A 15890-nucleotide genomic window follows, 5' to 3' on the forward strand; every position below is an offset into this window, starting at 1 on the left:
TCATGCCTTTTTTTTTTTTTTTTTTTTTTTTTTAACTGCTTTTGTCAATATGCTTCTCCCATTCTCATTATTCCATACACTAGATTTATCCATCCACATTACTTAACATTTTGAGTACGTCAAAATAACTGCCACGAGATCTGCATGCGACCTATTAAGCACACAGCAAGCGCTTGGACGCCGCATACCCTCACAGTAACTGGCCTAAAGTCAGTGAGCAAGGGACAAGACATTTACCTTTCTTGGGAAGGCCCGCCAAGAATATCTAACTGTAAACTGGACTCATAATAAAATAAAAAAACTCCAAGGACGCCGCGAAATAATAACGAGTGAAGCAGGCTAAACCCTAACGGAGCTGATCTATCCTAAAACTAACTTGCATCAAGAGCCGGCTTCGGATTCTGTAGTATATTTGCCTTTTTCTTCATACGTTTTCTAATGATTTACCTAGCATGTTATTAGGCTAAAAGCTCACACAGAGTAGAAACTTAAGCAGAGTAACACGTTGCCTCAGCTCTTAAACTACCAATTGTTTATTAATAATATAATGGACTATTAAATATCCATGAGGGTATGACCAAGGAAAAGGCTGGACTGCGATTATAGTGGAGCTATCAACTAACTTGAGCCCAGAAAAGTCATGTCTTTTGAGCGGAGAGTTACTGAGCAGTAGAATTATAGACTTTGTATAACCAAAAGTTCATATGAAGTGGGCCATTAATGTTTGAATGAAACCAGTGTCTAGGATGCTAAAGTTTATGGACATCATTGTTTTACAAACAAAAATATGAAAAAATGTAGGAGTTGGATGGAGGATATAATCTACAAGTATTCTGCTTCGGTGATGATGCTTAATCCATCATCATGTCTTCACCCTCCTCCGAAAACTCGCCATCAGGGCCATCATCCAAATTGAGGTTGTCCAAGAGCTCATCTAACTGAACCTCAGGGAAATCTTCGTCTTCAAAGTCCGACTCATTATCCATATTTGAATCTTGCACCGGTTTCGGCTTGTCAGCTATAGAATTGATAAATAGTAATAACAATAACAATAAAATTAATATATGTGTGCTCATTGGTGCAAAATATAAATGATGCTAAAAGATACACACCTCTATAAAGATTAATAGTAGCTCGAAGTTCTGGATCTTCTTCAAGATCGCGCAAGAACATTTCATAATCATGCTCGATGCGTTCTTGATCTTGTTTGCGAGGAGCCATTTCCTCCTCTTCCTTCTGGAGCTGTCGCAATTGCCAGTTACGTCCACGATTGCGCTTTCGATGTGCTGGGTAAGCCTTCTTGATCAAAATTACATCTGGCAAAGATCCTCGGTGAAGTCCATCGAATGCATCGTTGTTGAAGTTGGATGATGCAATATCATAGCCCATAACACTGTCACCAGGGTTGAGAACACCTCCAAGATGAGAGCGCGCAAAGAAAGTGGTATCGTTACGGCCAACGTCATTTGCACGAGCTACCTGGATGTCGGCCAAGACATACTTGCCACGGACAGGCCCACAAGGCTCAACATCGAGGACATAGTACTCAGTCAATTGTTTCACCGATGCTAATGCTTGAAAGGGAGTACGCCAGTATGTTTGGGTCGAGACCTCTGCAACAGCAAGTGTGTTTACATCCATGACATGGACAGAATTTCCAACTCTATAACATATGACCAAGGGACTGATGTTTCCCAAGGCCTTAGCAACCTTAGGTGGTAAACAAAGCAAGTCATCTTTACAGATAGGAACCAACTCAACCGAGTAACTGAACTTGTAATTTGATGATCCTGAATGAATATCGGTAGAAATGAGCTGTTCAGAGGATTTACTCCTCAATGGCGTGACTGCTGCCAGGAATTCGACCATTTTCAAGGCATGTGAACGAGATCCATAGTAAAAATCGATTCCGTCTTTGCATTCTTTGATGTTAATAGTCTCCTTGTGTGCACTATGCTTGATAATCAACTGCTCCAAGTATAAGAAAGTACGTTTGTGATCAACCTTTTGACGAACTTGAACCATAGCTTTCCATGTATTTTGAGCCATGACCTTGGCACAGTCATCACACTGCTGATGCGAGACGACAAACTCGACTTCAAAAATTTGTTGCAGAATAGTCGAGGTAAAGACTTCTTTTTGGATAGTCAACTTGAGCTTGATACGTTTTGAATGAGGTTCTGTCCAGATAAAGCCTGCATCGACAAGGCGGACTTTATTTAGACCCTTGAGCTTCTTTAAGCACAATGCAAGTAGTTCTCTCGACTCCAACTGGCAAGCAACCCAATGCATAGGAGGCTGAAGGTAACGTTCGCAGTTACGGCAGAAGCAGATGGTGGCGTGCTTTGGGATCCCTTCAGTTATATCAACTTGATTACGAATACAGTTGATACACATATTCGTAGGGTTTGGGGAATAGTTGTTCCACATGAACAACAAAGACTAGAGTATCATATGAAGAGATATAAAAACATACTTATTTAAAAACAACAAATTTTTACAAGTACAAGTAACAAGTAAAGTCGATGGGGTTATATACTGTTCCTTACATTTGTTGTTGAGTGAGCTCTGGTCGATACTCCATTGTTATGTACTGAAGGAAAAGAAAGCGAGGAAAGAAATAAGTTGAATGTAAAGATGTGAGGGCAGTGAGGGAACAATGGAAGAAAACCAATGCTGCGGCCTGTCGATGACAAATTGCTTCCTTTAGAAAGGAAAAAAAAAAAAAAAAAAAAAAAAAAATGTTTACATTTTGAGACTGCGTTTCTATGAAAATAAGATTTTTTAATCAGCACAAGTTTTTGCGCAGTAAAAAAGTTTCAATGCCAGGACAGTACTTCTAATATTGAGTGACAACTGCAATAACCATGTCCTTGACGAACTGTTGAAGTTCCTCTAGTGAGTATGGGTTACCAACCGAAGGAAGATGCACGAATAAACAAGCTCGCTCGTCCTCACCCTCCTCTCCTGCTTGAATTCTTCTGTGTCTCTCAGCCATGCTCAAGTAAAATGTATATTCACAAAGATATAACCCAGCATCCATGCTTTTTTCACAAATCCAGCCTTTCTCGGTCTTTAAGTATTCAGCCAACGCTTCAGTGTCGATAGTTGTAGTCAGGCGCTCAGGATCATTAGACCAAGCATCTCTAGAAACAGGAGGAATATCTTTTGATTCCGGATTCCACTGCGAATTATCTGGATGGGAGTAACCGACTCGATGGGCCTGTGTTTCAATCGCAGTATGTCCATCGCGACCAACGCCAACATGAATATAGTAAGTCTTTATAAAATCCTCAGATTCTTCCTCCGCTTGCTTGTTTCTGCTGTGCTGAGCATGTAAGGCCGGCACGAGATCAGGAACCTTACGGTATTCGACTGGCAACTCCTGGCACACGATATATGCTTCTGTAGCTTTATGATGCTTGGGATCCTGCTCGGAGTGAGGGGGCAGTTGTAAAGTATTACAATTGAGAGGTTGGACGGACAGCCATGAAGGGTTTGTCAAATGTTTGCCAAAAGGCTACAAAAGAAAAGGGAGTAGATGTATAAATAGAAGAATGTCAAGAAGTGAAAGTTTATTCAATATCAGGTACAAAAATATGCAAATGACCCATGTCTATGTGCCTATTACCTCAAAGCCGGTCAATACGACCTTGACCTTGCTGTGGGGGGTAATAGGCGCCATAATGATGATGGAAGCGAGGTGAAGAATTAATAATGGGAAAGGATGGAATGCTGAGGAAGCAAAAAAAAAAAAAAAAAAAAGAGCCAATTCAAATCGTGAGAAAATTTAGTACTTTGTACTTGTTTTTTGGCCATGCATCCTGCTTTTGGCATCGATCAGAATTGGACAGTATTGAATGCACATCATGGATCCCTTGCGAACTGTCGCAGGATTTACAACCCGTCATGTACTTCTGTCTGCTAATCAGCTGAATCGTACGACCATGACTCTGAACAGTATGCTCCAAAAGTCGCCGGTTAATATGGTGCCATCGGAATCTATATGCTACAAAAGCTATGCACGAAAAAGCCTATCGAAGAACACGCTTTGCCCCCCGGGCTGTATATCAACCTACTACACCCGTCACTTGGATTATATCAGAGGGATCTGTCAGTGCTGACAAGGAGTCTATTGCTCTCGCCGAAGCACTTGGGCTTCCTTGGGCTATCAAGCGTGTTTAAATGGCGCCCAAGGTAATAAACCAAACGCTTGCTCTACAGGAGGTTGATATATAGAATAACAAGCCCTATTCCGTAACTTCAATCTTTAGGTTTACAATGGATTCCAACGCCTTTCAAAAAACTTTTAATGGGACTATCATCATGTTGTCAATAGGAAATCGAGTAGGTTTCTCGCTTGACCTGTGACGTATGGTAACCTTGACTCTCCTGTTAATTAAAATCGGCGATACATTGTTGCTAAAACTGTGATTAGCGGACAAACTACCATGGTTCATGGAAGGTGATGCATTGGCTGCACCATATCCTAGTTTTGTGATTGGTTCGGGGGCCAAAGCTTTTCCTGGTCTGTGCATGTATCAAGGATGAGTGGAAAGGCATCATTTTCAGGTACCACTGCTTTTAAACTGTCCATCCAAAATAATTTAATTCGCCTCTGAGGCATTGACCAATCATGGCATACGTCTCTTCCCTTTGCTCTCTCATAGCCCATATTCATTTTCCTGCTTTACCATTTGTGCATTTCGATCAAGTGTTCCTTCAACGGCACGAAATCTAGTCCAGCTTGGTAAAATAATTGTGGGTGGTTTGAATGATGCTTCAAATACGTATTTGGTCAATGCTGATAACCCTCTTCCTTTTTTTCTGACGCCTATAGCGGGTCTGGGGCTGATGAAAGATCAAAAAAATTACTTCCGTATCAATTCAACGCTTAATACCATCACTCAAAGATCACTTGATGTTGCTAAACGCAAGGCTTTTGAACTAGAACTTATTCCAAAATCCTTTTTCAATCAGGGAAATAGAAACGGGCTAACTCGACAGCCCATTGTTACCATACTGATTGGTGGTCCGAACGAAGATTGCTCGCACAATACTGAAAGACTAATCAGTCGGCTATCCCGCTTATTGGATGTTCAAGGCTCCAGAGTCTTACTTTCGTTTTCGCAAAGGACTGCCGATAATACCAAAGTCGCAGTCAAAAAGCTCGAAAGTCATATTCAGGATGAGAACAGGCTTTACGTTTATGATCCGGTCGCTGATGTAAGGTCCAAGATACTATAGGATTCATCAATGATCATAATCCATACGAGGCTATGCTGGCATTAGCGGACAAAATTGTGGTCACAGCAGATTCGGTTGCAATGACCAACGAAGCTCTGGCCACTGGGTAAGTCCTTCTATTTTATTTTATTTTATTTTATTTTTTTTCATTACTTTAGAAAGTTGTGAATTATTAGCCTGTCTCGTTATACTCTTTCTGATTCTAATTGCCCCCAACCTTTACTCTAGTAAACCAGTGTACATCCTTGGCGGTGAGCTCGCTCGTGGGAAGCTAAAGGTTTTTCATCGGTACTTGGCAGATCACAATGCGACCCGCACGTTCCGGCCTGCGTCGTGTTCCAGTCTTGAGTGGCAACGAACCCAATATTGTTTCTAATATAACGACTAACGATACTGCGGACCCCTTGAGTTATCCAGGTGATCATCCACCATGGAACCACAAGCTACTAGCAGATCAGGGAACAGAAGAGGTCAAGCGTCTTGCGCAGCGCCTCAAGATTATAAGGGATTGTCGCATATCGGGTAGAAGAATCCCTGAAGAGATAGCCAATAGCACCTGCTGATCAAGGCCTTCATTTTAGTGCCTTGATTTTAAGCTTCCTCAGGGTTCAAACAAACAAAAAAAAAAAAAAAAAAAAAAAAAAAGTGCACACATTTATGCTTGGCCGATTCTAGCCTAGCCTGTCATTTATATGAGTATAGTACTTGGCTATCATGTATTCTGGTCTACATCTGATACGTAGCAACGACCCAAAGTGAACAATAACGGCTATCTGCCATAACAATGTCATAATAAGCACAGAATATAGATATATTCAACTTCGAAGATGCAGATGGGCTAGAAAGTGAGGATTGACACAGTGGTCAAAAGGGTTTCTTGAATACAGTGGCATTGGCTGGTTGCATCCTTTTTTTCGAGATTTTTACAGAATTTGTTTCAGAAAGGGCTGCAAGGCTACACTTACACCTGATGGTATCACATTCTTTTATCCATAAAACAATAAATATATCTTATGCTATAATCACTCTGGGATTTCATAAAGGACGTCGGCTCGAATGATATATTTGGCTCCTTTGAGTACTGGAGATCCTTCATGGAGCAGGCTACCTGCTGCTTCACCGTGTGGGAAAACAGAGTACGCTACCTGCTCTCGGTGAGACTGCCCTTGCATCCATGAAGCCAACATCAGCGGAAGGAGTAAAAAAAGTAGTTCCGCCACCCTCAAACTCATCATTCAAATAAACCAAGAACGTAAGCCGAGACAACCTCTTACTCCCATATGCATCATACAAGTACTTTCCTGTCACTGGATCTAGGCCACTACCTGGCCATTGCCCATCTACATGAATGCGATAGATAGCTCCAGGAACGTACCGATAAACCCTCCATCTCGAATTGATGCCAACAGCTCCTCGTCCATCACCACTGGTCTCTGGAAAATGAGCCTTGCAGCGCATAAATATGCTCTAACAACTGGTCATCAGCCATCCAGAAAAAGTTGTGCGCTAGCACTGAGATAGATTCTGCTGCACTTCCGACAATGGGGACATCGGGAGTAAATCCTACGGATTCTGCAGCTGAGATCATCTGGTGGCATTCTTTACGAGTGAGTACATCTTTTAGTAAGAATGCACCCGGCACATGCGGCATGTCGATGCGTTCGACAGGAGGTTGTACTGCAGGATTGTCTCGGTAGCACAAACGGACGGTATCGGGCTTAGAAAGATAAAGTGTGAAATCATGTAGGTTCGGAGTCCGGCGGAGTGGTCCTTTTTGATGGGAAACAATTCTAAACGAGGCCCTGTAGTGTTCTGCCTCTTCCTCCGCTGAGAGATGTGGGTGAGGCCAATTAGTTCAATGAAAACCACCAGGTTATACTAAGCACTTATAAGCGCCACACTGAAACAATGCTTACAAAACAAGGTCTTTGCCAAGGCAGCTTCATATTTCTGGACATTGTCATCCACTCTTGGGAATGCGTGCCACATTGGATGCATTCTCACAGGGGACTCCTCTTGACCATCTACACTGACTTTTTTGGGGATCATAGAAGGATCCACTGTTCTAAGTATTGAGTCTAGGAGTCTCAACACAACAGGGTCTCCGAATGCACCACTCTTTGCAGATGCTGCATCACAGTCGCGCACCCACCGTTGCAGAGCCCCTAACTTGGGCACCTGGCCTCGGGACCTCATCTCCTCCAGCGCCGACATAGCATCATTCCATCGGCCGTCCACCAAAGCATCAGAGATACGGCCGACTGGGTTTGTCCTAATATGATGTTAAGAATGGTCATGAGCCTCATGCTACAGCTTTCCAAGTTAAAATAGCCTTATTAGTAGGAAGTGATTCTTACCCATGCCAGACGCTGCAGTGGCTGTCTGTTGGAGCTGGTGAATAACTGCTCGAAGGGATTTGCATGACTTTTGATCGGAACACATCAGTATGCTGCTCCAATGTCAGCAAAGTACGGAGGGTGGTAACCATGTCCTCTTCAGAGACAACACCTCCAAAAGACTTTGTGAGGTTTTGTGAAGTATTCTCATCATTGCCGATGAGATTCTCTTGATTCTTTCCGAATTGACGAGCTCCTACACCTGTTACCTCGGCGAGCAAACGTCGTCGCTTGCGATCTTTTCACAGCTTTCCCATGGTTTCTAGGTCAGTTCGACTAGGACAGAAGGAATGACCAAATAAGAAAAAAAAAAAAAAAAAAAAAAAAGAAATAGAAAGAAAGGCCCAAACAACCGTCACGATAGTTCATGTGTTGTGTGCACATCCTCCATTTCACAAACAGACGATCAGGAACTGGATACATGAGACCGTGCATGGCGCTGTAAGGACCGGTAGTAAAGGCTAAATATTGAACTTCTCACATAAAATCGGTACATTTCTAGTGCAATATGTCTCGCGTCCAGCTCGTTCCGCTAAGAAGAGATTACGTCTTATTTTAAGTGGTGGATGAGGGGCCAGTGGAAGAGGTACGGAAAAGTAGACGCCGCAAAGCAAAGCACAGCGATAGCTCTGACAATGGATCTGACTACAAGGGTGATGATGATGATAAAGAGAGTGATGGATATAATGATGATACTGGCGCGAGGGTTTCTGAGGCAGAAGACGAAGATATGACTTCAAATTCAACTAGAAAGCCGCGACGGCGCAAGGCCATGCAGAGCTTCACAGTCTCATTAGATCAAATGAACGAGCTTCTAACGGAACAAAATGAGTCTTCGCCTACGTTGAGTGCTGTGCGTAGCAACGATGGTAGTGGACGTGCTTTGAGCATTACTCCTGCTAAACCTCAACACCGATTCGCACCGATAACGACTACACAGCGTAAACCTCGAGAGAGCAGCAAGAATGTGCCAAAACCCAAGAGAGGACAGTTGCTTAATTTGAACCATTGCCCACAACATTGGAGATTCTTCATTTGAGGCACCAACCTGTGAAGATGTGGCTCAAGTTTGCATGAAGGAGGAGTTTTTGAAACAGACCGTATATCCTAACATTGGTCCAAGTATAAAGGACTTCCGTGTGCTTAGGTTAGCATTACAACTAAATTTTCGCTATCGTGGCTGTACATAATGCTTTTGATCCCCAAGTTGACAAACTATTCTATGTCATTAATAGAGAGCCAACTGATCTGGACGAGTACCTACCTCTCCTAGCCACAACAAAAGTAACCGCGCGTGAAACGCAATTCGATATGAACACTATGGCGGCTCACTATGTGAAGGCAGCTCAAGTCTGTTGGTTATAATTAGCTACAAATCCGAAACTCATGCGCTGGAAACAATGATAATCTTAAGATTATGTTGTATCTCTTTGATTAGGTACTGGAAACAAAGATTACTATCTTCTAAATACTGGTTTCTCTTTGGGCTCTCGACTGGTGTCCGTTCCTAGTTATGGCGGCGAAGAAGCAAACGAAAACAAAAGCTATGTAGCCATTGGTGGCTTTCCAGATACTGCTGAAAACTGTATAGCGCGCGATCAGTTGTATCCTTTGGGGAAACAGGACGCACATCCGAACTTGATTCAGCTCTGGAGTATGAACTGCAATACCGATGATGATGGTGCACTTCAAGGAGAGCCTCTCCGTATCTGGCTCTGTGCATTTTACACTCGTATGGTGCTGTCCTTGATTTAAAATGGTGTCCTTCAGGAGGTTTCATGCAGGCGGTATGAACATGACCTAAAGAGAGCATCTTGCTCTCTTCAAGACTATAATAACTTTGCAATTCATTCATCTAATATCTTCTAAAATATGTTGTATAGGAATCCGCATCAGGGCATTTGACAAGATTAGGTATTTTAGCCGCTACATTCAGCGACGGTTCTATTCGGATCTTTAGCGTACCAGACCCGAAAGCCTACGCCATCACCTTAAGGTCGCAACGGCAAATGGCTCGCTGCCGGAGACTTTATATAGTATGTTCCTTTTTGGACTAATTTACGCATCTAACACTAGACCAGCATTCACTCTAACTTGATCCCATCTTACATAAAATCTAGTTGAGTACTTCAAGCCTTACGTGACGATACGATTAGGCGATGTCAACTTCATGTCTATCAGCTGGGGGCATCGGAACGACTAGCTGCAAGTGCAACTAACGGAACTGTCGCAATCTGGGATATGAAATCTATGCTTGTTCAATCAATCGAAGATCTTGCTAGCAAAGATTCTGGTAAGAAAGAAGTATATAGACCTTTGCTGGTTTTTTTTTTTTTTTTTTTTTTTTTTTTAAATCAGTTTGGAATAAGTAGACTCAAAAATTATTTTAAAACCCTTCGCTACAGAGTATCTTGATCCAATATACCTACTTCAAGTGCATGATGTCTGTGTACGTTGTGTTGACTGGCTCAGGTCTAGTGATCCTGCAGTTGTACCTTGGATCATTGTAACATCTGGCTATGATGGCCATGTACGCTACACCGACCTTCGCGACCCATATGCACGGATTGATATCAAGACTATCCTTGGGGCTCCCATGTCATCTATATGTGTGCCCTGGGCTGAGGGCACAGTTTATGTCGACATTGATTTTGGAGCCAAAATGGATCAACTCTATGTTGAGTCTCGAGGACTTCGATTATTTAATGTCAAGGGCACAATTTGGGATTTTTCTTATTCCGACTACCAACCCTATTTAGCGGTAGCGGTCTCTGATGGCCGCGTCAAGATCTCAAATCCTGCTTTCAAGGCGCGCCGTGGATTTGTAATGAACCTTACCCATCTCATTAGCTAATGAATAACTTGCTTCCTTATTTCGGCTAATCAAAATCCTTTTTTAAAACAGGGAATGGTCCAGAATTGCGTATATCAGCTTCAAGAAGCTGACGTCGGTGATGAATCCAATACAGCTATCCAAAACAACTGTGATAGCATAGACGATGAAGCCCATCAAATACAAGAGAGTCCGCAAGTAGAACGAGAGCGAAGCTTTTTTTCAAAGAAGATGAAGAAAGGAGTTTATCAGCAAGTCAGATGGACTGTTAGGCTTCTATGGAGCCAACATTGCTATTCAGAGGGTATTTAGTCTCTTCACACTGTTTCGTTTTTGATTTTGATGGCGTCTTAAGGTTTCATCTAGAAAATCTACTCTAATTTTTTTTATATTTATATACGGTTCAGGTACAATGGTCACGGTGCTTACATTCAGCAACATGGCTGGCATCGGGCTCGGCTGGAGGATTAGTTAGGATCGATAATACCATGATGCGAAAGGAACAAAGCGGCACTCGTAAAAATGTCGGGAATAAGCGACTGGGTTCTAGTACTCAACCCGTCAAGGCTGGAAAGCAAAAAAAAGAATTAAAATAAATATAAATGTTCAGAAAAGTATAATTTACATGCTTGATTAAAACCTCTCCTCTTCCGCCCCTCTCTCTCCAATTTACTCAAATAGCCATGGCGTTGTCTTCCTGTAATAGCATTCCTAGGAAAGAATGTTTGCAACACCTCTTGTTTGTTGGTCGATCGCTCACTACTGATTTTTTTACACAGTGGTGTTGGTCTTTCCAAAAGAGATTTCGCTCTTTCTAATCACCATAATATGTGTCTAAGATTCGCAAACGCCGGAGCCTTATTCATCAAACTGTACAATCTCTCTCCTATAAAAGAGTATGCAGGGTAGAGCGTAGGCACATGTGGTAGAGGATCAAGGATTGAAATAGCAGAAGCACATGAATTCTATTTGAATCAATGATGGTAAGCAATAACGCATGATTTTATCAACCTGATTGTAGCCCATGTCTACTGTGCAGGTTTGATGCCTCAATATGCTATTGCTCCATCCTTACGCTGCAGCTTATATGTCCAAGTAGCAAAAAAAGCTAGTTTTGGTATCAGAATTAAAGTCGATTCTCTCGATAAGAAACGCGATGGGACCGAATTTCTTATATAAAGTACATGCTAGGCCCATGTAAGAAAGTTATTTGTTCTGAACTATGAGGGGAGAATCGGCTGTATATACATTTAAATGGAGGGCGTCAGCCTTGGTGGCTCTAATGAGGATGGTAAAGCCTACTGGGCTTGGAGCTCGTTTGGTTTATTCCAAGATATTGGCTCCATTTATCGACTCATCCCGCTCTATATCCATTAGTTATCAACATCATAACTTATAATGACAAAAGTCTTCAAAGTTCTTCAATAGCGGCGAATACAATTAGAGAGGGCTTATCAGCTTCCATGAATTATTATCGTTTGGGGGAAATAAAAGCCATTTTATCACGAGATAGGCTAGTTAATTTTTTCAACAAATCAGAGAATATCGAGACGAGACAAGATAGGGCTCAGGCAAATAGCATCGTCTCTCAAGGCACAGAACCAACGACTTGCAAGAGCCATCCAACTCTGGTATTAGTCAGAAGTGGATAACGAAGGCCACAGCATCTACACCGATGTTTAAACAATATCCTTAACCTAAAAAAGGTCGTGTATCCAGAGGTGTACGGAGCAGACATTGAAAAATTCCCCAAATACTGCGGCAGTTAGAGGAATAGAAAGGTTTATCGGGGGCGGAGAAGCATCGAAGTAAGCGAGTATGAATGAAAAAGTAGCCGCAGCTGCAGTCCCACTTGATATCAGCACTGTAGATAAAAACATACCGGACACTATCGCTTTGTCGTGGTTGTTAGAGTTGAGCGACAAAATGATCCAGCACACCTTCCACAGTCAACGAGAAAGTCTCTTTCAGTTCCAATCCCTTCACGTAGCGTGGGGTCCTTTTAGTGTCAAGAAGTTTCCTGCAGCGAAGCAAGGGAATCATAGCTTGAAAGGAAAAAGGAGGATCGAAGAAATGAAGGCGACACAACCTTGTGAATAGGGCTGCGATAACCCATATCGACTTTGATAAGTCGAGTAGGTTTTAAAACAATTCATGTTATTGTAGTTTGTATTTTGCTGATGAGGCGACCCACTAACGCCGCACTGAGTTATATTAAAGCCCCATGGGACTTTGACTTTTAACCTAACAGACAAACTATTCCTGCAGTATACAGTATAGTTGAATACCTGCTTCAATGAAATAAATCTGACATCTTGTCATTCCAAATACCTTTTTTTTCTGTCGTGTTGCATCGTAGGGACTGATTTCAAGTCTGAGGCAATAGGCAACCGATATACGACAAGTAGAACACGGGGCACAAGTAAGTAAGTCTAGCAAATTTGAATAGACGCAAGAGCCATCACGAAGTAGCACCATGCTCACAAATGGAAATTATTTTTGTTATCAATTCAATAAATATAAGAATGAATAAAAGTCGAAAATTTGCCGAGAACAGTCACGCGGACTCACGAGTTCGACTTTGGAGTAAGGGATGCAGCCCAAAGTGATTATTTATAAAGACCCGCATGACAACTCCAAACAATTTCACTTCCCTCTTTTTGCTTTCCAATCATTATCAGACTTACCCCATACAAATATTCAGCTTACTGTCTTTCATTTGTTCATCCATCTATTCATTCACACGCGTGTTATTCATTTCTTTTCAACCTCAATTATCTTCATTCTAGTACACATTCTCTGTCCTACGCTTCCTCTTTCTTTCTCTCTTTCTCTCTTTTTCTCTCTCTCGCACACGTAAGCACCTATACTCTTCAAATCAATCCATCCTCCAATTTCAATATGGTTCGCTCCGCATTCCAGCAAGAACATGCCTTTGGTAGGTAGTGCTTTGTCTTTTGGGTTGCTGAACCATCCTCAAGTAGACCTTGATAGATGTTGGTTTCAAAAGCCGCGCATCAAAGGAATTGAAATATGCAAAGCATTTACTTTCAAACTTTATTACCAAACAAATATATTACAAAAACTTATGACGTATGCATATTATTATTACTATTACTATTATCATTATTGTCATTATAGAAAAACGCAAGGCAGAGGCTGAACGTATCCGTCAAAAGTATCCCGATCGTATCCCAGTAAGTTAGTCAAAGATTCAGCTTTATTATTTGTCATTCATTTTATGCATTTTATGGAATTATTATTCTAAATATTTTTTGTGCTTCCAATCTGCTTAAATCATCTCCAGGTCATTTGTGAGAAAGTCGACAAGTCTGATATCGCCACTATCGACAAGAAAAAGTATTTAGTACCCGCTGATTTGACAGTAGGCCAATTTGTTTACGTAATTCGCAAACGTATCAAGCTATCGCCCGAAAAGGCCATCTTCATTTTCGTCAACGAAGTCTTGCCTCCAACTGCGGCATTGATGTCATCAATCTACGAAGAGCATCAGGATAAGGATGGATTCCTCTATATTACATATTCTGGCGAGAATACGTTCGGTGCAGAATCAGAGAGCAATGAGACTGACTAGAAGAAAGTAACAGGCTATACAAACACATTGTCCTCTTTCCCTATTCATTCTTGGCCACGTGTTAATCATGCAAGAAAAGAATGAAGAATGAACAAACAAAAAAAAAAAAAAAAAAATCATTCCACAGGGTTTGAAGTTGACAGCAATCAGTGCCAGTCTATCTTACTAGAAGTTCAGCATTTGAATTTTCCCGCCCATGTTTTTCTCTGTTCATGTATATTCCTATATTTCTCTTTGTACCATCACCAACTTTGCATCAATCGTCTTTTTCTAGCTGTAACCTTGTAGTTGTTTCTTACTCATTTTAATGCGATGGCGAATAGGAGTGAAAGCAATAAAAAAGACGGTTCATTCAGTAATAAAGAAAGACCATTACTATCTAGTAGATTATTCAGATCATAGAGTCCATGTCATAATCTCTAACTGCTTTTTTTTAAATCCTCAGTCACCGACGAGCTGGTATCTAATTCATCAGACATCTCGGGTACGCGTTCTCCTGCGCTGATGATGGCATCGATGTACTGGTCAGCCTGTTGTGTAATGGCATCAATGTCTATCCTGCTAAGGGCTAAATCACGAGCCTCCCTATATTCGCTATCGCCTAACAAAAGACTGTGCTCAATCTCCCGTCGTTTCCAATACTCGACAAACTGCTTCCTCAACGTTTCATGCCTCAGCGATGCGACTCTGGCCAATTGAAGTGCCCGATGTCTCTGAATCATGGCTTCTTGCGCATGACAAAGATCGTTGAGGATTTCTATCTCATCCCTCGATCCACCACTACGGCCAGATCGCTGCAAAAGTGCAATGATTACCGCCGACATCAAAGCGAGAGCACCATGTCGAAGACGATGTGCACCCGTGTATCCTACCAACCAGGCATCGTCATTCATGAGGCCATTTAGCGTCCCGAAACCAGCGCTTCTCTGGTAAATTCCGTATTCAAGCACCGCAAATAGAACCAAGGCGGCAGCTCCCCAACTTCTGTATTTGTTTAGATGTGAGGTTTGAGTGGTTGCCAAGCCCAAGATAATACCCATACTCATATAAGAAGCCAATGCTCCAGGGATGAGATATAGCATGAAATCCGACTGCTCTGTGCAGTGATCACAGTTCAAAAAGGCATCTTGCCCATATACCTCATACCAAAGTCGATACTCCATAGCTTTGAATCGCTCTCGCATCGAATCCGGATACTTGTCCATAAAACCTGGATGGTGATCCGCGTATTCCTTCCACGACTGATGCAGAATGAAATTAGGGCAGTCAGGAGGTAAAGAGAGTGCCCGAAAGATATTAGGAGGATTGTATAAGGCGACATTATAGAGATGGTAAAGAGTTGTCAGACTCAACAAGGCTAATATAAACCGATTCCATGAACGAGTCTTTGGAGATATGTCTTCCTTATGCTTGTTGTTTAAGCGTTGGAGTGGCGATGGCGGGGGTGCTTTTGCAAAGAACGACCGCACGGCCTTAACCGCATATGGCAAACCGAGAACCACAAGGATTTGGATATAGGATGCGTTGAGCATCATGAGCAAGGTCGCGGCCAGGTTGTTAGTGCCCGGTGGAAGGAGAAGTCAATGAAAGTGAAATGGGGGGAAAAGTGAGCTCGTCACCAGCCTAAGTGGCTTTTGTTTAATGCACGCACAAAAGCTCGCTGTCTCTTGTCGCTTACGTCGTAAAGAAATGGCACTCTTTTTTATTTATTTATTTATTTATTTGATTGTTGCGAGAGTGATGGAGATTGCAGAAAAGTGTATTTTTTAGTGGGCGAGGATGGCAGTGATCGGAAAAATGGATGTGATCGTAATGATAT

The 15890-nt window shown here is 42.1% G+C and overlaps 7 protein-coding genes across 7 annotated transcripts; 3 read left to right on the forward strand and 4 right to left on the reverse strand.

Moving 5' to 3' along the window:
* Nucleotides 1–569: 569 nt before the first annotated feature.
* BCR41DRAFT_357235 (NMD3 family-domain-containing protein) lies at nucleotides 570–2692 on the reverse strand. Its single transcript, XM_022024845.1, has 3 exons — nucleotides 2550–2692; nucleotides 1113–2397; nucleotides 570–1018 (listed from the first exon to the last, which is right to left on the reverse strand). The coding sequence occupies exons 2-3, from the start codon at nucleotides 2395–2397 to the stop codon at nucleotides 852–854; spliced, it is 1452 nt and encodes a 483-aa protein (XP_021879469.1). The 5' UTR covers nucleotides 2550–2692; the 3' UTR covers nucleotides 570–851.
* A 132-nt stretch (nucleotides 2693–2824) lies between these two features.
* BCR41DRAFT_357238 (hypothetical protein) lies at nucleotides 2825–3732 on the reverse strand. Its single transcript, XM_022024846.1, has 2 exons — nucleotides 3632–3732; nucleotides 2825–3520 (listed from the first exon to the last, which is right to left on the reverse strand). The coding sequence occupies exons 1-2, from the start codon at nucleotides 3683–3685 to the stop codon at nucleotides 2840–2842; spliced, it is 735 nt and encodes a 244-aa protein (XP_021879470.1). The 5' UTR covers nucleotides 3686–3732; the 3' UTR covers nucleotides 2825–2839.
* An 89-nt stretch (nucleotides 3733–3821) lies between these two features.
* On the forward strand, nucleotides 3822–5865 carry BCR41DRAFT_357239 (mitochondrial fission ELM1-domain-containing protein). The gene is made up of 7 exons (XM_022024847.1): nucleotides 3822–4177; nucleotides 4275–4331; nucleotides 4439–4528; nucleotides 4841–5226; nucleotides 5277–5353; nucleotides 5476–5524; nucleotides 5547–5865. Exons 1-7 carry the CDS (start codon nucleotides 4021–4023, stop codon nucleotides 5808–5810), a joined length of 1080 nt encoding a protein of 359 aa, XP_021879471.1. The 5' UTR covers nucleotides 3822–4020; the 3' UTR covers nucleotides 5811–5865.
* A 317-nt stretch (nucleotides 5866–6182) lies between these two features.
* Nucleotides 6183–7879, reverse strand: BCR41DRAFT_357242 (hypothetical protein; the record flags this gene model as incomplete). The annotated part of the gene is made up of 6 exons (XM_022024848.1): nucleotides 6183–6361; nucleotides 6393–6680; nucleotides 6781–7074; nucleotides 7164–7508; nucleotides 7605–7671; nucleotides 7733–7879. Coding segments are annotated over 6 exons (1233 nt in total), but the record flags the coding sequence as incomplete, so codon positions are not given.
* A 1488-nt stretch (nucleotides 7880–9367) lies between these two features.
* BCR41DRAFT_357245 (hypothetical protein) lies at nucleotides 9368–10780 on the forward strand (the record flags this gene model as incomplete). The annotated part of the gene is made up of 5 exons (XM_022024849.1): nucleotides 9368–9679; nucleotides 9825–9936; nucleotides 10049–10467; nucleotides 10549–10674; nucleotides 10718–10780. Coding segments are annotated over exons 1-5 (747 nt in total), but the record flags the coding sequence as incomplete, so codon positions are not given.
* A 2376-nt stretch (nucleotides 10781–13156) lies between these two features.
* On the forward strand, nucleotides 13157–14187 carry BCR41DRAFT_357246 (putative autophagy-related protein 8). The gene is made up of 3 exons (XM_022024850.1): nucleotides 13157–13414; nucleotides 13618–13673; nucleotides 13784–14187. The coding sequence occupies exons 1-3, from the start codon at nucleotides 13378–13380 to the stop codon at nucleotides 14069–14071; spliced, it is 381 nt and encodes a 126-aa protein (XP_021879474.1). The 5' UTR covers nucleotides 13157–13377; the 3' UTR covers nucleotides 14072–14187.
* A 303-nt stretch (nucleotides 14188–14490) lies between these two features.
* Nucleotides 14491–15603, reverse strand: BCR41DRAFT_423656 (hypothetical protein; the record flags this gene model as incomplete). The annotated part of the gene is made up of 1 exon (XM_022030315.1): nucleotides 14491–15603. One exon carries the CDS (start codon nucleotides 15601–15603, stop codon nucleotides 14491–14493), a length of 1113 nt encoding a protein of 370 aa, XP_021879475.1.
* Between the last annotated feature and the right edge of the window lie 287 nt (nucleotides 15604–15890).

This window comes from Lobosporangium transversale (assembly GCF_002105155.1).
Source record: "Lobosporangium transversale strain NRRL 3116 chromosome Unknown BCR41scaffold_29, whole genome shotgun sequence".
In the NCBI taxonomy this organism is placed as follows: domain Eukaryota; kingdom Fungi; phylum Mortierellomycota; class Mortierellomycetes; order Mortierellales; family Mortierellaceae; genus Lobosporangium; species Lobosporangium transversale.

Coding starts and splice junctions, on each gene's coding strand:
- BCR41DRAFT_357235 (XM_022024845.1), bottom strand. CDS start 2,397: ATGTGTATCAACTGTATTCGTAATCAAGTTGATATAACTGAAGGGATC. Junction 1,019..1,112: donor TACTATTAATCTTTATAGAG/GTGTGTATCTTT, acceptor TCAATTCTATAG/CTGACAAGCCGAAACCGGTG.
- BCR41DRAFT_357238 (XM_022024846.1), bottom strand. CDS start 3,685: ATGGCGCCTATTACCCCCCACAGCAAGGTCAAGGTCGTATTGACCGGC. Junction 3,521..3,631: donor TCGTATTGACCGGCTTTGAG/GTAATAGGCACA, acceptor TTTCTTTTGTAG/CCTTTTGGCAAACATTTGAC.
- BCR41DRAFT_357239 (XM_022024847.1), top strand. CDS start 4,021: ATGCACGAAAAAGCCTATCGAAGAACACGCTTTGCCCCCCGGGCTGTA. Junction 4,178..4,274: donor GCTTCCTTGGGCTATCAAGC/GTGTTTAAATGG, acceptor TTCAATCTTTAG/GTTTACAATGGATTCCAACG. Junction 4,332..4,438: donor AATGGGACTATCATCATGTT/GTCAATAGGAAA, acceptor AACTGTGATTAG/CGGACAAACTACCATGGTTC.
- BCR41DRAFT_357246 (XM_022024850.1), top strand. CDS start 13,378: ATGGTTCGCTCCGCATTCCAGCAAGAACATGCCTTTG. Junction 13,415..13,617: donor CCAGCAAGAACATGCCTTTG/GTAGGTAGTGCT, acceptor TTGTCATTATAG/AAAAACGCAAGGCAGAGGCT. Junction 13,674..13,783: donor AGTATCCCGATCGTATCCCA/GTAAGTTAGTCA, acceptor AATCATCTCCAG/GTCATTTGTGAGAAAGTCGA.